This window comes from Gouania willdenowi, chromosome 17 (genome assembly GCF_900634775.1).
Source record: "Gouania willdenowi chromosome 17, fGouWil2.1, whole genome shotgun sequence".
NCBI lineage: Eukaryota > Metazoa > Chordata > Actinopteri > Blenniiformes > Gobiesocidae > Gouania > Gouania willdenowi.
In genome coordinates this window covers 14,865,318-14,884,072 of record NC_041060.1, presented here as the reverse complement: position 1 = coordinate 14,884,072, position 18,755 = coordinate 14,865,318, and the positions used below count along the sequence as shown (strand labels likewise).

At 35.2% G+C, this 18,755-nt stretch overlaps 1 protein-coding gene across 1 annotated transcript; it reads right to left on the bottom strand.

Moving 5' to 3' along the window:
- Positions 1 to 701: 701 nt before the first annotated feature.
- On the bottom strand, positions 702 to 17,024 carry LOC114479489 (E3 ubiquitin-protein ligase HECTD3-like). Its single transcript, XM_028473189.1, has 20 exons — positions 16,930 to 17,024; positions 14,864 to 15,280; positions 12,904 to 13,163; positions 12,668 to 12,824; positions 11,246 to 11,364; positions 10,934 to 11,047; positions 9,798 to 9,901; positions 9,537 to 9,699; positions 7,673 to 7,754; positions 6,502 to 6,684; positions 6,371 to 6,423; positions 6,118 to 6,286; positions 5,916 to 6,029; positions 5,223 to 5,312; positions 4,922 to 5,128; positions 3,285 to 3,414; positions 3,006 to 3,080; positions 2,800 to 2,881; positions 2,620 to 2,697; positions 702 to 1,545 (listed from the first exon to the last, which is right to left on the bottom strand). The coding sequence occupies exons 2-20, from the start codon at positions 15,188 to 15,190 to the stop codon at positions 1,464 to 1,466; spliced, it is 2,589 nt and encodes an 862-aa protein (XP_028328990.1). The 5' UTR covers positions 15,191 to 15,280; positions 16,930 to 17,024; the 3' UTR covers positions 702 to 1,463.
- Positions 17,025 to 18,755: the final 1,731 nt, after the last annotated feature.

Here is an 18,755-nt window from a genome sequence, read left to right as displayed (position 1 = left end):
GGAGTTGAAATATTGTTTTTAATTTAGGTAGTGATCAATATTTTCATTGAAGTGCAATTGTAAATTCACAGCAAACCTTATATCCAAATAAAAACTATAATCAACAGCCACAAAATGTGCCTTGTGGTTCCTTGAAAATGTGAAAAGAAAGATTAAGAGCAGTGTTAATTTCGTCGACTACATTATTTAAGTGACATTAACTAGACTCCGAAGTTTTTTTTTTATACACATTAAAAGCTTTATCATAATATATTTATATTATTGTTGACCAATAAAGACAAAACAATTTCATCACATGGGGAAAAATCCAATCAGAAGTCATGTGATCTTAAGCATTGATCACATCAAATCTGTTTTTTTTACATTTTTTGAGATTTATAAACATCAATACCATCCCATATCAGATAAAAAAAAAAAAAACTAGAATATGACTGAAATAGTCCTGACTAAATTTGAACTAAAACCAAGTTGCATTTTAGTCAACACGATGACGAAAGCTTTTTTTTGCCTGGCTTGACAACAGTGTTATATGCAGTATGTTCTAAAACAGATCTCATAAAGTTGAATGTGAGTTCCAAAGTAAACAGAGGGTCAATTCAAGTCCTAATGGTCTTTTTCAGACGAGCATGTGTAGTTTCTTAGCTTTTTGCATTTACATTTAATCCAGTGTTTGATCTCTCACCAATAAATCAGAGACGATGCAGCATTCAGCTTTTATTATCAATAGCTTCAATCATAAACAACAAAAAAAGACAAAGAAAGGTCCAGGCATACACAATAGTAAACACACCTTTAAGGCAATATAATCCCTTCAAACAGTTCTGATAGTTAAAAGTTACAGTTGTTTCAATATGTTTGGGCTTATTAAAGCTGTGATATGCATCCCGACCGCCATATAATGGGTGGTTGGGTTCAGCTTTTTGGTTCTTTTCTCCACCAAGATCTAGATTTGTGGGAATTGTGCAGTAACTGAAGCTGAAATATAAAAGAAGAGCAGGTTACCTTTACGATTTTTGCGCATTCTTAAAAGCGAAATAGAGCGGCTGCAGTTACTATCTTATAAGCATTGTGCATGCTTGTCTTTGGTGGTTGTCTGCACAGTTTGCGGAACCGTTTGATTTCCCACCAACACTTTCAGTTTTTATTTTGATGCAGATTTAATCAATTAGACAAGAAACAACCTTGAGAGACACATACAGCAGATCCAGTTGCCATTAGAACTTTTTAACCTCATATAAACAATCTGAATGTTGGCAAAATTTTAAATACCTTATTCTTACCTTAATCTAATCCATTACATTCTTCCATCTTTTTGATGAGTAAAATTCATCACAACAATCATCTAATTGCACGAACCATAAACCTGTTGAGTGCATAGAAACACTCAGCCCCACAGCCTCAGATTGTTCTGCGTTTTGTGGAAAATTCTGGTGGCATGGGTTCTCCATTGAGCAGGCAGGCCATTATTCCCAGGCGTCCACGTCATTATCAATGGCCACACAGCTGTAGGCAGCATAACGCAGCTTCTCCTCACAAATGCTCGCACTGCATTGCGACAAAAAGGAAGAGAAGAACAGAGAAAGTAATTGTCAGTAATGGAGGGGGTTTTCAGGGCCCTACATATCATATAAAAATTAAAAGCAGTGGTTCCCAACCTTTTTTGGGCCATGACCCCATTTTGATATCACAGATTTTTTTTAAAGCATTACTTTTTTGATCATGTTTGTGATATAGTGTTACAAGTAGCACGATAGTGACGAGATACGCCCACTCAGATATTTTTATCCCGTTTTTTAAAACTAGAATACAGTTGCTTTAGATTGTGTGTGGTGTTTTTATTTGAAAAAGAGTAATAATTACAAAAATATAAATTCTATTTTTTATGATTATTTAATTATTACATTTTTATGTGTTTTTTTAAAATAGAAATTAATCAAAAATATTATTTTTATTAATTAAAATCAAAAATTGTTTAATTAAATTTTTGTGCTATATTTTCTTCAACTAGATTTATATTTTAGGATGTGAAAGTATAAAATACAGTTGCTTAGGATTGTGTGTAGTGGTTTAATTTGAAAAAGAATAATTACAAAAATATGATTTCTATTTTTTTATGATTATTTAATCATTACATTTTTATAATGTATTTTTTCTTAAACTAGATTTATATTTGAGGAAGTAAAAGTATGGAATACAGTTGCGTGAGATTGTGTGCAGTATTTTCATTTGAAAAAAAAAAAATCTAAAAAATTACAAAAATATTTTATTTTAAATAATATTGAATGACTATTTAATTATTCCATTTTTATACTGTATTTTAATTTTTAACTAGATTCATATTTGAGAAAGTGAAAGTATAGAATACAGTTGCGTGATATTGTGTGTGGTGTTTTCATTTGAAAAAGAATAATAAATATATATTTTTTTAATTTAATGACTAATTATTACATTTTTATACTATTTTTTCTTTTTTTTACTAGATTTATATTTGAGGAAGTGAAAAAACAGAATACAGTATGGTGAGATTGTGTGTGGTGAACAATAATTTATTTTAATCATTTACTAAATAAGGTAAAAAAAAAAAAAAAACCCTCAGCAAACATAAAACACAAATGATACCTGGTGTATCGAGGTAGATAAAGAATGTTGGAACACGTGGATGAGCGAGGAAGTTCATCAATCTTCTCACCACCGCTCCTTCAGACAGAAAATCACGTATTTAACCCCAAATGATTTGCTTGTCGTTCAACAGAAATGTATTTGTAATGACTGCTCAAAACAAGGAAAACTTGTGCTGACCATGAATCATCAAAGAAGATGTTAAACGCTGCAGGGAGGCGAGTCCTGCCAGTGATGAACCTCAGAAGCCTGCTTCGATCCTCTAAAACAGAATTCACATCGTTACATCAGCAACATTGAGTTCCTTAACTTAGCTTCTTTACGACACTGGATGAAAATAAAACATGACAAACATTTAAAAATATGAAAATACAACAAAAACTGACCGTTGGTGAAATTTGCCATAGCCTCCCAAAAGTACCGTAATCGAACGTCACTCTGATCACGGCAATCGAAGCACACTGGTGAGGAGATCCGAACACAAGATTAATAACTTTGATTTATTTCTCACTTTTAGAATCGGCAACAAAAATACAAGCTAACTTGATTGGTTCCTTCTCGAAGGTGTCATTATATGTACTCGTTTTAGCCCGTGAATACATTTTTCACCTAAAACACCTTCAGAAACTTTCTCTGTCTTGTTCTATTTTGGACCAAACACTCACCGACTTGTTTAAGAGCTTCTAGTGTGATCTCTGAGTCACCACACACTTTGGTTTCCAGTTCTTTCCATGTGATGAGGTCCAGCACTGCCTGAGGAACCACCTTTAGGAGACCTGCTAGCATGGCTTCAATCTGTGACACACAAATCATCATTACAGGTTTCAATTCAACATAAAAAAAAAATGTTCTATGGGAGTTTTTACCAAAAGGTTTTGTTCATGATTGCTTCTAAAATCAACAAGCAATTTAGAGCAACAAATGAGGCTAACATTAAAGTGGTAAGACGCCAGAGGAGCTTGAGATAACTTAAACAAGCACGGGGAGAACACACTCCTATTTTCTTCTCATTAAAGACTTTTCTTTAGATTAATTACAGAAAACTGGAGTACTAATTATAAAGCCACTAGTATGGATTTCCTTGACACGAGCAGCAAATGATTAATAAAGAATGAATGATAAAAGCTTTCAAAAGAGAAATGTGAAATGCTACTTAAAGTTGCTGGAGATTATTATTATTATTTATTTTTTTTAAAAATCAGATAAAGACAGTGTTGGCCTCATAGATGATTAAATTGAAGAATATTTGCTCAGAAAAAAATGTGCAAAACTTGAATTTTCCACTTGCAAGTTTGTTTTATTCTCCACCGTAAACACATGGTTTATTAATATTGTCAGAAAAGTTTTGTGCATTGCATTGTGGGATGTGAAGTCCCTTAGACGAACGCATAGAAGTGTTTTTACTTCATTAGTGAGGATACAGGAGGCACCTCACCTATTTTGACAATTAAGACATCAAAACATTTATAAAATTCAAATTTTTAATGCATTTTTGTTGTTAAAAATGTTCTAGTATAATAAGAGAGAAAACCCCCTTTTCAACTTTTTTCCCCTTCGAATTTGAACTTCAGTTGTTCGGCCATTCTTCAATCGATTTCAACCATTCAACTTTAAGAATATACAGCTGTCTGTTGTCCTTCAACTGTAATCTTCAACTTTTTTTTTTTTATCTTCAACTGTTTTTGACCTACAGCCCTTCAACTGCAGTGACTTTTCAGCTCCGATCCCATTTATAGGAACGGATGAATGGATCTACAGCGACGTGGGGTAGCAGCTGCATCCTAACTTACATTTTCTTCAGGAAATACCAATATTCTAGTTGAAGTTCTTATTGTGATTTATTGTGTTTGCAAAAAAATCTGGCTGAAATTGAATGTCATGCGGAGTGAAGTGTTATCACAGGGAATACTGGGAGCAAACGAGAACAAAAATGGTGTCAAGCCCATCACTGTTCTCCTTGTCTGGCTAATAAAAAAAAGAAATCATAGTGAGAATGAAAAAAAAAACACTTCTATGAAACCATCCATGTGACTCCACATCCCACAATGCAATGCGCAAAAGAGCGTTTACAATGAAGATCAAAACTTACTTTCGAGCAGCAATTTCAACCTTATACATATCTTCTTCAAGGAAATTATCTTTGATTTATTGATCTATAAGGCATACACTATGTCTTTATCTAATGAAAGACTTTCGTCTCACTTTTACTAAGAGAACAGATTATTAGGGATGTTAGAGTATGGTTTTGGCCAACAGAGAATAGTCTTCTAGCCCTGACAGTCCACCACCTGTCAAGTTCTACCTGCTGTTTGTTCTCCTCTAGCCGAGCTTTCTGCACCAGGCGGATAAACTCGCTGCGGTCCTCGTAGTGAACAACTACGTTACTGCCACCAGGAATGAGCTCCACGATCTGACCATCAGACAGCAGGGTGTTGTAGACCAGCTCCTCACCGAACCTATCCTCGAACGTCTCCTGGTCCATGTTCTCCATGGCCTCCAGCAGGTTTACCTAAAGATGCATCCACATGGGCTTTAACAGACTTTTCCTTCGCTGATATGGCTCAGCCTTCTTTGTGTAAATGTAAGAGTTTCAAAGTCCTCACCAGAACAGAATCAACTGCACGAAAGTCTGAACTCCATTTGATGGCATCTCCAGTTAGTTGCTTCCACACCAGACTGGGTAAAGTCAAGGCCTGCATAAAGGTTAGAGCACATGTGTCAAACTCATGGCCTGGGAGTCAAATCCAGCCCTTTGGAGTATCCAATTTGCCCGCAGGAGAAAGTAAAAATGACATAAAACATGAATCATTGTGTAAATAAACTCAATATCTCTAGGGGCTCACAGTTTTCCTGGTGCTTATATCGCATGATTGCAGTCATTTTTAATGTCAAACTGTTGAAAAACAAATCGAAATTCTTACAAAATCCTTTGATTTTTCTCAAATTATTATATAATATTTCCCTAATTACATAAAAATTGGTCACAATATCTAGGAGATTTAAAGTGAAGATCCTGTTGGGACTGATATCTGTCACTTTTTGCTTGGATGTTGTCGGTTTCTTACATATCTTTGTATTTTATGTAAATGTAGAAGTGCAAACTCAGACACAATAATGTTGAAATTACTCATTTTCTGTGGCCCACTTGAAATCAAACTGCTCCATATTTGACCCCTGAACTAAAATGACTGACACCCCTGGGTTACAGAAAGGCCATGAGTCTTAAATGTATGATCAATCTAAATAAAAACATGGGATATCTCTTTTCTGCCACTAAAAGGAAAAGCGTGACTCACTAAGAAGTCTTTCCCCCTGAAAGCAGCTCCCATGAGCTGGCCGAGCCACTTGTACTTGTGAAACTCTCTGCAGGACGGGTTGGGGATGTAGTAATCTTTGGCATCTGAGGAGTTCTAGCAATTTCACAAAAGAAAGTGAGATAATCAGTTGATGGTACATTTATTATTTATGGAAATCCTTGCTTCCACTCTCAAGAAGTACCTGATTGGATGTCCGGATGAAGAATGGAAGAGGGAGTGGACAATCAGACGATCTGGGGCAGAGCTCCTCGGACATGTCTGCCAGGCTGTCACGAAATCCACCTCCGTGATCCAGAATCCCTTCCCGATGGAACTTGCATTCCCACCACTGAGTGTAATCCTTAGGCCATCTTGTGAAAAAAAATAGAAACAGGATTTTAGAGCATAATCCTTTCAAAGGTTTGGAAAACACTTGTAGCTTAGAGGATGCACACCTATAGTCTAAAGTCCTGATGACCTTGTCAGCTGGATGGAGACCATCATAGATCTGGAAGCAGAAATGCACAAGTTTTGTTTCAACCATAGCCGAGCTGAAATCAGTGAAACGTCTGTTTTTAGTCTTTACCTGAGTAAACACTGCTTTCTTGCAGCTTTTGTCCAGAGAAGGATCTTCTTTGTGGGTCGCAGCTTTATGGCGGTTGATGATAAGTGCAAGTGGGCTTTTTGGTGAGTCAGTCTCTGAGAGCTTCAGGCACTGAGCGATGAGGTCGGAGCGGCATTTGGCCAGCAGAAGGAATGACTTCATGCTCTAAAAACCATCACAGGGACACATGTCATTTAAAGCACAGGAAGTACATTATTGCTTGACTTTAATAGTGTTCTTTTACAACAGGGGTTCTGAAACTGCAAGATCCTATAAGAAGTATGAGTTTCCCAATCCGATATTGATATCAGACAAATATTAGCAAAAAAAAAAAAAACCATGTGATTATAACATCCTGCAAGTAAAATCTCTGATAAAAGCACTCCATTCTAGACTTCCTTGCCCTCAGTTGTTCCCACTATAAACTGACAGCACAAAATAAATGCAGTGTACTTCAAATGATGTTTGGCACTTTAAAAGTATAATTTGTTTTTATTGTTTCTAATTTTTTGTTGTTGTTTATACTATTCAGTTGTACAATAGTCTCTCTAGTGGTTATTTTGCACTTTAAATATATATTTTTGTTTTTATTGGATTTATTGAAGTTATTTTTCAGGGTCTTCTAATTTTTTATTTATTCTATTCAATTGTAGAATAGTCTTGTGTTTAAGTTAAACCACTGGGTATTTTGCACTTTAAAAATATATTTTCGTTTTTATTGGATTTATTGATGTTATTTTTCAGGAGCTTCTAATGTTTTTACTCTTAATTTTTTTTAAATTGTAGAATATTATCATATTTATGGTGAAAATGTATGTAACCCATTGGTTGATAATAAATGGGTCAGTTTTTCTCATACCTACTGTTGCTGACTATTGTTCTCTGAGCGATATCACTTGATCAAGCCTTTTCTAACATTCCACACTACAAAATAAATAATGTAATGTATGCCCGATTCATACAGATATTCTATAGGATTGATGTCGGTATGGGCCAATATGCAAGGATGCAATATCGGTATTGTATCAAAAGTGAAATGGTTGTGGGGCAAGATGTAGTGAGAGAAATCCCTGTTTTCCTAAATAGGAATAGAAATACCTGGCAAAGCCTAACAAACCAATTCTTTTTTATTTGGAGGTTAATTTCGACTCACTTTGATTTGCTTGAAAGTACCAAGGCTGTAATCCCAGGACGGCACGACATATGGCAGTAAACTATTCAGGAGATGGATGAATCTGCAAAGACACAAGGAAACGGTGAAACCTTCAACAACACGGGCGGCCATCGTGGACTCGCAAGACAAAATCTACATTAGTCTGGTCCGTTTGGGGGGATTGTGCAAATTTGTCCACAAGCATGAAATTTGGCACACTTGCAGTTTTTGACCTGTTGAATTCAAATCTGCCAGGGGTAGGAGCCAATTCTCAATGGGGTTGCCATATTGGACAATTAAAAATGGCGGCCACCCCAAGAACAGCTTTTTCTGTTACTAGTCAGTCAAAATTCATATACTGTAACTAAAATTAAAAACACTTTTCTAAGGTTTTGGAACTATGACGCTTACTTGACAGTAACCTTGAAACGCATCGCCATATTGAAAAATCCAGTATGGCCACCTTTGAATATTGAACAAGGTATCCTTTATCTGGGATGTGAGGCTTCTATGTTGTAAAATAAAGACATCTTTGGTCGTAAATGTTCAATGTTAAATATTCAAAGGTGACTATATTGGATTTTCCAATATGGCAATGTCAGTCAAGGTTTCTGTCAAATAGGCATTTTCTTAAGAATCCCTGAGGTCCAGAACCTTAGAAAAGTGTTTTTTTTTTTTTGTAATTTACTTTTTATTTGGAAAACACATGAATGGACACAATCTCACTGACACAGTTTTACAGTGTTTCCTTGGCCATATCCCCATTGTCCTTCGCTGAATAAAATGAACAGAGAAAAACAATAATGAAGAAAAGTCCAAGTGTGTCAGTCAACAATGTCTTTCCAGAGTTTTCCATTCCACATTGAAAAAGGTACAAAAAATAATGTTCACCATTCTTTTCAAAATATTGGCATGCATCTTAGAAATATGGTCAATTAAAATGGCCCGAAGCTTGTAAGATTTGTCTTTTTGCACCCTGAGGGAAAATGACAGCTTCTCCATAATGTAGATCTTGTGTACAATATCAATCCATTCATTAATGGTTGGGGATTCTACTTTCAACCATTTTTTAGTAATGTTTTTATTTCTTTACCTGCAACCAGCAATTTGGCCAGTAACTTTTTGTCCAATTCCTAAAAGCTATATCACCAAGGTACAGAGTTTCACACATAAGTGGGATGTTTGAACTAAATTTGTTATGCTGATTAACTGACAACTCCAAAAGACGTGGTCATGATTTGCCCCATTTTACCCCACTGTCTCCAATATGCATCGCCACCTCCCCGGTGACTACTCTGAACGGGTGTAAAGGAAGAATCTCACCAGGTTTTTCCATCAAAATGCACACCACATGTTGGACTCTGTTGTAATACTTGGTAGCTGACATATTACCTCCCAACTCTCCACTGAAATTAAAATATTGCCTTCATTTTCCCCATTTCCTTCTCATGTATTCTATACCTTTGTGTTTACATTTTTGGATGCTGTTTTAGAGTTTTGAGATTATTTTGTTACATGTCGTGGATTCACATAATGACAAAGGCCTAACTCACCTCCTTTCAAAGCTGTTTTCAGGTTTTGATCTAAATAGTGTAGAAAAGTGTCTATAATTACAGTATGTCACTTTTGGTTGGCTAGTAACAGAAAAACCTGTTTTTGGGTGGCCACCATTTTGAATTGTCCAACATGGCGACCCCATTGAGAACTGGCTCTGGCTCCTGGGAGATTTGAATCCAGCAAGTGTGCCAAATTTCATGCTTGTAGACAAATTTGTGCGATCCCTCCTTTCAATCCCCCAAACAGACCAGACAACATCTGCTCACAAATAATCCGTAAAGCTACAATATGTGTTCTAGTATCCCACCTCTGAATGACAAATGCTCTGTAGTATAAAACATCCGGCGGGATGCCCTGCAGAGAGGGGTACCGCACCAGGTTAGAGGACCGGAAAATCTCAGCATTCAGACCAAGGTGCCTCTCATCTGACTCAATCTTCAGCGATCGAATTCGAACATCTTGCCCATCCTCTGCAAAAACCAGAAAATCAGGACAGTCAGACTCTTCTTAAAAAAAAAAAATCCTATTTATAAAAAACATGACTCAAGAATCACATGAAAAACCTCACCTCTACACTTCTCTATTCTAATTTCAATGACTGGTAGATGGGAAGTCACATTTTCCAGGACACACACATCAGCGGCCCCGTTGTCGTCACAGGAAAGCTGTTCACTATGAATCATCGAAAACAAACTCAGCATCAGTTATTCCAGTGGTTCTCAAACTTTTTTGGCTCAAGTTCCCCCTTTCTTTTATGTCTGAATCCAAATCCCACCTTTATCCAACTACAACATTTGGCTTAAAAAACTATTTAAAAACAACTATAGAGCATAATGATGGAATGAATGAGTGATATCACACATTTTAAAGAATCTCATTTTGTAAATAAATGGAAATAAGCAGTTATTTGTGCAGTGGTTTCCAAACTTTTTTGAATGTGATTTTGATATTAAAAATTTCTGGGGACCCCAAAGACAGTTCAGTTGCACCCCGGCTGTGGAATAGCTTCCCTGTGGAGCTCAGAGGAGTGCAGAGTCTGAACTAAACACATATTTATTTAGGAAAGCTTTTAAGTGTTAAATCTTGTGTAGTTTTATTGTGTTTTTAAATGCAGCACTTTTAGATTCCTTGGAATGAAAAGTGCATTACAAATTAAATCCATTATATATATATATATATATATATATATATATATATACACATATAAATTGTTTTTTTTTTTTTTTTTACTGCATTTTAGTTGAACTAGATTCACAAAGTGAAAGTACAGAAATACAGTTGTTTAAGATTGTATGATGTTTTAATAATTAAAAATAATAATGATAACTAAAAATATATCTGAATTTATCAGAAATTTCAAGAGACCCCATTTAAACTCTAGGCGACACCACATGGGGTTCCGACCCCAAGGTTGAAAAACACTTGTTTAGTGCCTCATTTCTGATCATCTCAGGCCTGGGGTGGGATCAAGACTGACACTTTATTTGTTAATTTTCCACTCTCTCTCTCTTCCTATAAAGTACTCCCTGTAGTGCCATCACATACCCCTAGGGGTACACATACCCCCATTTGAGAAACAATCAACAACAGCTTAAGAATCAAACAGAAAGATCCAGATGTGATACATAACAATATTGGGTATTAACAACAAAATCAGTCATTCCCCCTAAATGCAATGACCAAACAATACTTGATGTAGCTCACTCCTGTATAGTGATTTCATTCAGCCTCTTCAGGTGTTTTGCTTCTCCACCGTAAACGGCGACTTTTGTTGGAATGAAGTTACAATCCGACGAGTTCAGACCAATGATCACTTTTCTAGTGGACACAAAAAAGAAAGAAAGATGTATTAAGAGAGGATTCACCTTTATAAAATCACTTCAATCTAATATGGACCAGTGTCGACAAAATTACAACAAAGTCAAACAAAATACCTTCCATTAGGATCCAACACAGTGTAGGAGAACTGTACCTATGTTATTCAATTCCTAATCATTTACATGATACCTCGCTTACTTTACAATGGCACATTTCTTTATACGCAGACGGATCCAATGTTCTCCCTCCTTTCCCGCACTCTCCCAGAGAGTATCCTCATCTCCATCTGCTAGAACGCCCGGCCCGTCCGTGTAAGGCTTTTATCAGGAAATAGAAAACAACAATGAAGTGTTTGAAAATACAAACATATTAAAAGCAAGGTATTTATTGACAAGTTTTTATTAGATTCATTTGACGACTTCAAATATAAATTTAGATGTCCATTAAACAATAACTACTTATAACATGAAATATGTTTTCGTAAGCATGTCAATAAACCACCTAATCCGAGTAAAAGCAAATAATAATAATTTTTAAAAATAAAATAAAAGCAAGGCAGAGTATGATCGAACACACACAGACATCATGTCACTGTCAGTGTCTTCCATAATATACAGAACATATTTTAAGACTCTTTAAGGCTGATGTAACCCGTAAACTGTAAAAGTTACCAGTATTAGAAAATGCACAATATTCTTATATCAGGAAGACTGACTCACCTCAAAATAAAAATAAAACACTGAGGTAGGGCTGGGCAATATATATTTATATAAGATATATCGAGTTTTCTATTATCGCAATATAAAAAAATTACAATATCACATATATATATATATATATAATAGTTTATTTTGTATTAAAATACTTCTTTTAGGAATCGCTGCTTTCACGACTTCTCAGAACAGCATGAAAATCACAGTTAGATGATCACCGAGTGCCTCCTTATGCCCTATTGTAGGCACCTATTGTGCAGCTGTTTGTTAATAAATGTTTCAGCCCCATTGTGTAGTTTTTCCTCATTTTGTGTATTTATGTTGTTCTTTTGTGTATTTTTTGGTAAATATGGATGTCTTTCTGAGCCGTTTGGTATATTTTTTGGTATGTATGTTGTTGATAGATTTTTGTTGTCCCATTGTGCATTTTTTCTCTTTTTGTGTCATTTTGTGTATTTTATTGTTGTTCTTTTGTGTATTTCTCCATTTATTTGTACGTTTTTGCAAAGTTTTGTTGGTGTATTTTTGTTGTCCATTGTGCATTTTTTTGTCCTTTTGGGTATTTTGTTGTCCTATTAAGTATTTGTGTTATTCTTTTGGGTATTTCTCTGTTAATTAGTGTTTTTGTAGTAATTTTCTGTATTTTTTGCTGTCATTTTGTGTATTTACTTTTGAAGCCGCTAGTTGCTCACGTTTGTGATACATGCACACGTTTAATGTTATTTTAGCCTGCGTGGCATTTTTGCATCAGTAAATTTAACCCTGAATCATCTTTCTGGTAATTCAAATTACTTAGATTAATATCGTATATCGCCATTTTCAGAAGAAATATCGAGATATGAATTTCAGCCCATATCGCTCATTGAGGTTAGACATTACACTTTGAACAAATCTTGTTGATATTTACCGCCATTGAAGAAAACTCAATTCTTCTCACGCTGTTTGCCAAATAACCCAGGGTGTCCTTGTCTATCTCCAAACATCCATTCTCCTCTTGGTCATGGTCATACAAGTAATGTGCCAGGTCCTCATCACAGTCGTATGTCCAAGTGGGGGGAACGTTACTTTAGAGATTTTAAAATAACATGAATTTGACAACAAAATAAATAAATAAATTATGCTTTTATTCTAGATGAGGCTTACCTTAACTTCTGTTGAGCAACTTTATCACACTCTGCAATTTTGGGGTGACAGCTGATTCGCATATGAAGTGCGTTCTCCACGTCCACCACCTGCTCCCACGTATTGCAGCGAATACAATCGTAGCCAAAGAGCTGCTGCTGCCTACTGACATTCACTGGGGACTCCAAAGGCACCAGTCTGTTGCCTCCTAAGCTCTGTTTCTGTGCCAGAATCCAGCCTTCCTCCAACCCCTGACCAGGACACTGTTCATCCAGCTGCTCCTGGGGGAAAAAAAGCCACATAGACGCATGACGAGTCACAATAAGCGAATGCGCGGTTTCACCTTTTAAACATTCTTTACAATCACTACAAAATACAATTACATACTCTGGAAAAACGTGAATAAATGCATGTTCATAACAATATAATAAAAAAAAGAAGACAGTCATCAACATCCCCCGCCAGGTTGGTTGTCATTATAACTCACAATTTTTTTCTAAAAGTCCTAAATCTAACTTAGATGTATACATAAGAAAATATTATCACATCAGAATATAAAATTATGTACTATCTTACACGGTTTCTAAGAAAAGCTGTCCCCTTTGAAGATACCTCGAACAGAGTAAAGAAAAAAATGGAACAAGGGCAATAACTCCAGAAAAAATATTTGCGCACTTCTCAAGTTCAAACTCCATCAAGGTACTGATACCCTGAAGCCACACACCAAATTTGGTTATCCTATCTTAAACGATTTCTAAGAAAAACTGTCCCCTTTGAAGATACCTTGAACAAAGTAAAGAAAAACTGAACAATTGTAATAACTCCGGCAAAAATAATTGCTCACTTCTCATTTTCGAACTCGAACAAGGTATTGATACCCTGACGCCACACACCAAATTTGGTTATCCTATCTTAAATAGTTTCTGAGCAAAGCTGTCCCCTTTAACTCGGACGGTCAAACCTATATCCCTTCCACACTTTGTGGCGGGTGATAATAATAATAAAGGAAGAATCGGCTGGTCAGCTTTTTAAATGCTCAGTGTGTGGTGTAATGTGTCGTGATGGTTTTAGGAGAATATATTTCTGGTAAATACAGCCCTTAAATTGATCCACAAATGATTGTTTTTTATTGACAATACACAAGAAAAAAGAAAGTTTTTAAAAACAGACAAAAAGTTGTTTAACACAAATAATTTATAGTAATTAAGAGTGTAAGAAAACAATTATTCTGTGATATATTGCAATATTTCACCGCTCGATTATTGTATTGATAAAAAAAAATGTCCAAACACATTCTTTAAATCATGTTTTTTCACAAAAAAATAAAACACCAAACATTTAATCGCACTAATATATGCATAGCACGTAAACAAGTTCTGATGTGGTTCACTGACACCTAGTGACCCTACGTGTCAGTGAACCACATCAGACCTTGTTTTACTACCTGCTTAAGCATTTTATCTTTGAAATTGATTGCACTTTGTTTTCATAAACCATACTGGGCACTTTTATAAGATGTATGTGGTTACTGTTTTAAGAATCTAAGAACGTAAGAGAATCAGAATCTGTTGTAGAAGCAAAAGTTAAACCTTTTTGAAAAATGTGATTTGACAGTTTAATAAACATACCACTTGTTTTTAATATTGTTACTCGCAAGTTTTAACAAAATAAAATAAATTGTATTTCCTACCATTTTGTACTTATGAAGGTGAAATATTGTAATGTTTAGAAGTATTGGGATATATCGTATCATGGCATGGATATTGTGAATTGTATTGTATCGTCAGATTCATTGCAATGCACACCCCACAATTCAGTATTTTTTAGAAATGTTTATCTGTGATGAAAAATATTTTGCATTACCACTGCTACCAATCGTGAATATTTCAAGTGTGCATCAAATAGGAATTATTTCATTTAAACATAGCAGTCGTTACAGATTTGATCTTCAATCAGACGAGTCATGAGAACTTCATCTTACCTTATTGAGTTTAATCCATTTGCCGCGATTGTTACAGTATTCTTCTCCAGTTGTCCTAATGAACATCCCTTTTTTCAGCTCGATGGTGAACTTGTATAAGTTCTTGCTGTGGTAAGGGCTTTCAAGGACAGGGAAGACGCTTCGACCGGCGGATTCTCCTGCTATAGCAGCAGTGGACGACGAGTCTTTGGAGATTTTGTAACACACCTCTTTGGGGACATAACACAAAGACTCAGGCAGCGGCTTGCTCTTCTTAAAACTCTCAATACACCTGTTCAGAAAGCGGATCCTGCCCAGCAGCAGGTGAGGGCTGTCATCCAGTGACATGATGATGATGAAGATGATGATGATGGTAAGGGGTTAAAGTCCGCCGTTCAGTTGCGGAAGGAAGGCATAAAACACTGGCTTCTGCAGGAACTGTAAAAGTGAAAAACCCAAGGCTTTATAAATGACACCCAATCAATCACAACCACATGTCCATTCACTGAAAGGACAAAAACCTGCTAATCAGGGTCAAAGTTCCACTGACACACCCAGAACAGAGCAAACAGTTGATCTTCCATTGGTTCAAATAGAGACTGAATTAAAAAAGCAAACAGCACAAACCAAATGGACCAAACAGGTTAATTGACAATATGCGAAAAATCTATTTTTATTTAATTAAGTTTTTTGATATACCGTAGTTTTACTTGTGTGTGAGCAGTCGACACAAGTTTGTCTTTTATGATTTTAACTGAAAATGTCTCCTATCATGGTGATAATATATAGAAATGCAAAAAATCATTATCATATACAGTATGAAGTAGGGCTGAACAATTTTGGAAAATAATCTAATTGCGATTTTTTTTCCCCCTCGATATTGTGATTTAATATGCAATTTTTTGCACATATTTTTCAATGAACACAAGCAATAAATCAATCTGTTTCATAAACAACTTCAGATTTATTTCAACTTTAAAGCTTTACCTCTTCAGCATAGCTACTGTAAATAACTTCACGTTTCATGAAACATGTAAACATGTGGACTGCACTTCTTAAACACCTTGAACTTAACAGGACAGTCAATAAATAAATAAAATAAAGGGATATTAAAAAAAAAAATGAAATAAAGATCTCAAGTGGGCCACAGATTTTGTGTAATTTCAACATTATTGTGCCCTAGTTTGCACTTCCACGTACACATAAAATACAAAATATGTAAGAAACCGACAACTGGATATTCACTTTGAATTTTCTACATTTTGTGACCAATTTCTATATAAAATTAAGGGATATACGTCATAATTTGAAGAAAATGCATGAATTTTGTAAGCATTTTAAGTTTTTTACAACTGTTTAACATTAAAAAATGTTTGCAATCGTGTGATTCAAGCAGCGGAAAAAACTGTGACCCCTTAAAATACTGTTGAGTTTCATTTACACAATGATTCATGTTTTCTCTGTAATTTTTTTACTTCCTCCTGTGGGCTGAATTGGATGCTCCAAAGGGCATGATTTGGGCCCCGGACCATGAGTTGGACACAGGAGCCATAAGAGATCATGTGTGGGGAAAAATGTACATGACAACCAAGCTCGAAATAAAGGTTTTTGTTGTTGAAAATCAAATTTTAATGAAATTTTAGAAACAGTAATAAGTTAATTAAACGAATATAATTCCATCTAAATTTTAATTATTACTACGACTATTAATATAATAATTACACATCTGATACTATGGTCGACCCCTACATGAGCAGGGCTATTTTTTGTTGACTCATTAAATGCGTTTCAGAATGTGGTTTAGAATTTCTCCTTCAAATAACACCCAATCGTTTTTATTCGATATCTAACTACATTTGCTGCTACCTCTAGTTTTCGTCTACATTTATTGTTATTAAATGCGACATTCCAATTAGTCACATTTGATGGTTTTCTTGTATTTTCCATTCCAATCTCGGCGCTCAAATTTAACTTCAAGTTGACAACTCTGGCTTCCCGTAGACCAGCCAACACTGTTTGGATTTGTTAGATACTACATACAAAAAGCACAAAATGAGGTTGTCACATTTATTAGAGTTTAAATGTACCTTCCTGTATCTTGTGAAGTGTTGAGTCTCCTCTGCCAACCCGGCGCTGCGATCCTCTGCGAACACGGAAGAGCAGCTTGGCCCCTCCGAGCTTCCGTAGTCTTTATTTATCAAAATAAAAGTGATGCAGTCTTGTAACAACTCGTATTTTGAAACGCTTTAAAACTCATGCAGTATGCACATAAAATGGATACCAAAATTAGAAATATGTCCAATAAAGTACTACACCGCGAGAGATGTTGCATAATTTGAGTATTAAATGAGTATTTATCATGTAGCAAAAATAAATAAATTAATTAATAAATGTTACCAACGACGTGCTGTTGCTTTTACTTAAAAAAAAAAAAAAAAAAAAAAAAAACAATAATAACTTGTCACTTTAAATTATGCAACGTTTTAAAACTGGACAAAATTAGTAGTTTGAAGTCGTCAACTCAAACTTTTTTTAAATTGTGAAAACGTAGTCAAAACAGTAATTTCCCATGCGGACACCAGGGGGCGTTAAGACTATGTCATCGCTATAAGTTTGATTTGTTGGTTTTCAGTAATTAACACTTTAAAAAAGACATAGAATAACAGTTCAAGTGTGAGGTTGTTTTACTGATATTAACCCTACCACAATAAACAGACCTAAAATGGTACTGAAGGTGCCTACAGTGTGGGATAGAACAGAACAGAATAGAACAGAATAGAATAGAATAGAATAAAATAGAATAGAATAGAATAGAAAATAATAGAATAGAATAGAATAGAATAGAATAGAATAGAATAGTTCATTGCCATATGTACAAGTTAAAAAGAACAGGCACAACATAATTATTGTGCATGTCCCTGAGTCAGATGGAACAAATTACAACCAACAAATCAGCCAAGACAGTATGTAGTAGGTAGAAGGTGCAAAAAAAGATAAATAAATAAATATAATCTGATTTCAATGTACATATTGCACATTGGAGAAAGTGAGGTGAATTGTCCTGCATGGTGTATTAAACTAGTGAAAGTTTATCTTACTTCCTGAATTCCACCCTGTATGCCTAGAAAATTTAATTTATTGTTTAATAACACTTGCTACTTGTTACTTGTTTGTACATTTTTATTGGGGTTGCATTCTGGAGACAATGACAATGAACATACTGACTTGAAAAGATGTCACAATCACATATTCTCACTTCAAATGATCTCTGTGTTTTAAATACACAACACAGAACCTGAATTATACAAACTAAACTTCCTCAGAATGCATACTGAAAGGTATTACTCAACTCACTGGTGTGGCCACATGACTTCAAGCTAAACTTGTTCATCAGTGCACACCCAGATTTACTGTAATTACTCCCATTCTGTGCATGTGTGCAGCAGACAGTATCTCCACCTACTGCTGCTCTTACATGGCAGTGGAGCTTCTGGCTCTCAGACGATACATTTCATAGGGTTTTAAACCAAAAAAAAGGCTTAAGGTGTAACCTCAAAACAAAAGGATCACATTTGCAACAGCGAGTCTTTTTTATTCTCAACGTTATGCATACATCTCTACACATTTTCATTATTTTATTGATAATCTTAAACATTTTTATTCACTCATTATTCGGTGTAGGCTCCACCTTTCTAGAGCTGGCTTGGACTTTCCTTGCGTACAATTTACTTGTCAACTAACAGAACATCTCATTGTTTATGGCAATTTAAGTAATTGATCTATTGGACAATAATACAACTTCAGCAAATCACAATCCTATGACTTGGTGTGATTATCAAGGCAAGATGAAACTGGGTCATTCCAACAAATAATAATAATAATATATATATACTGTATATGATATTGCGCTTTT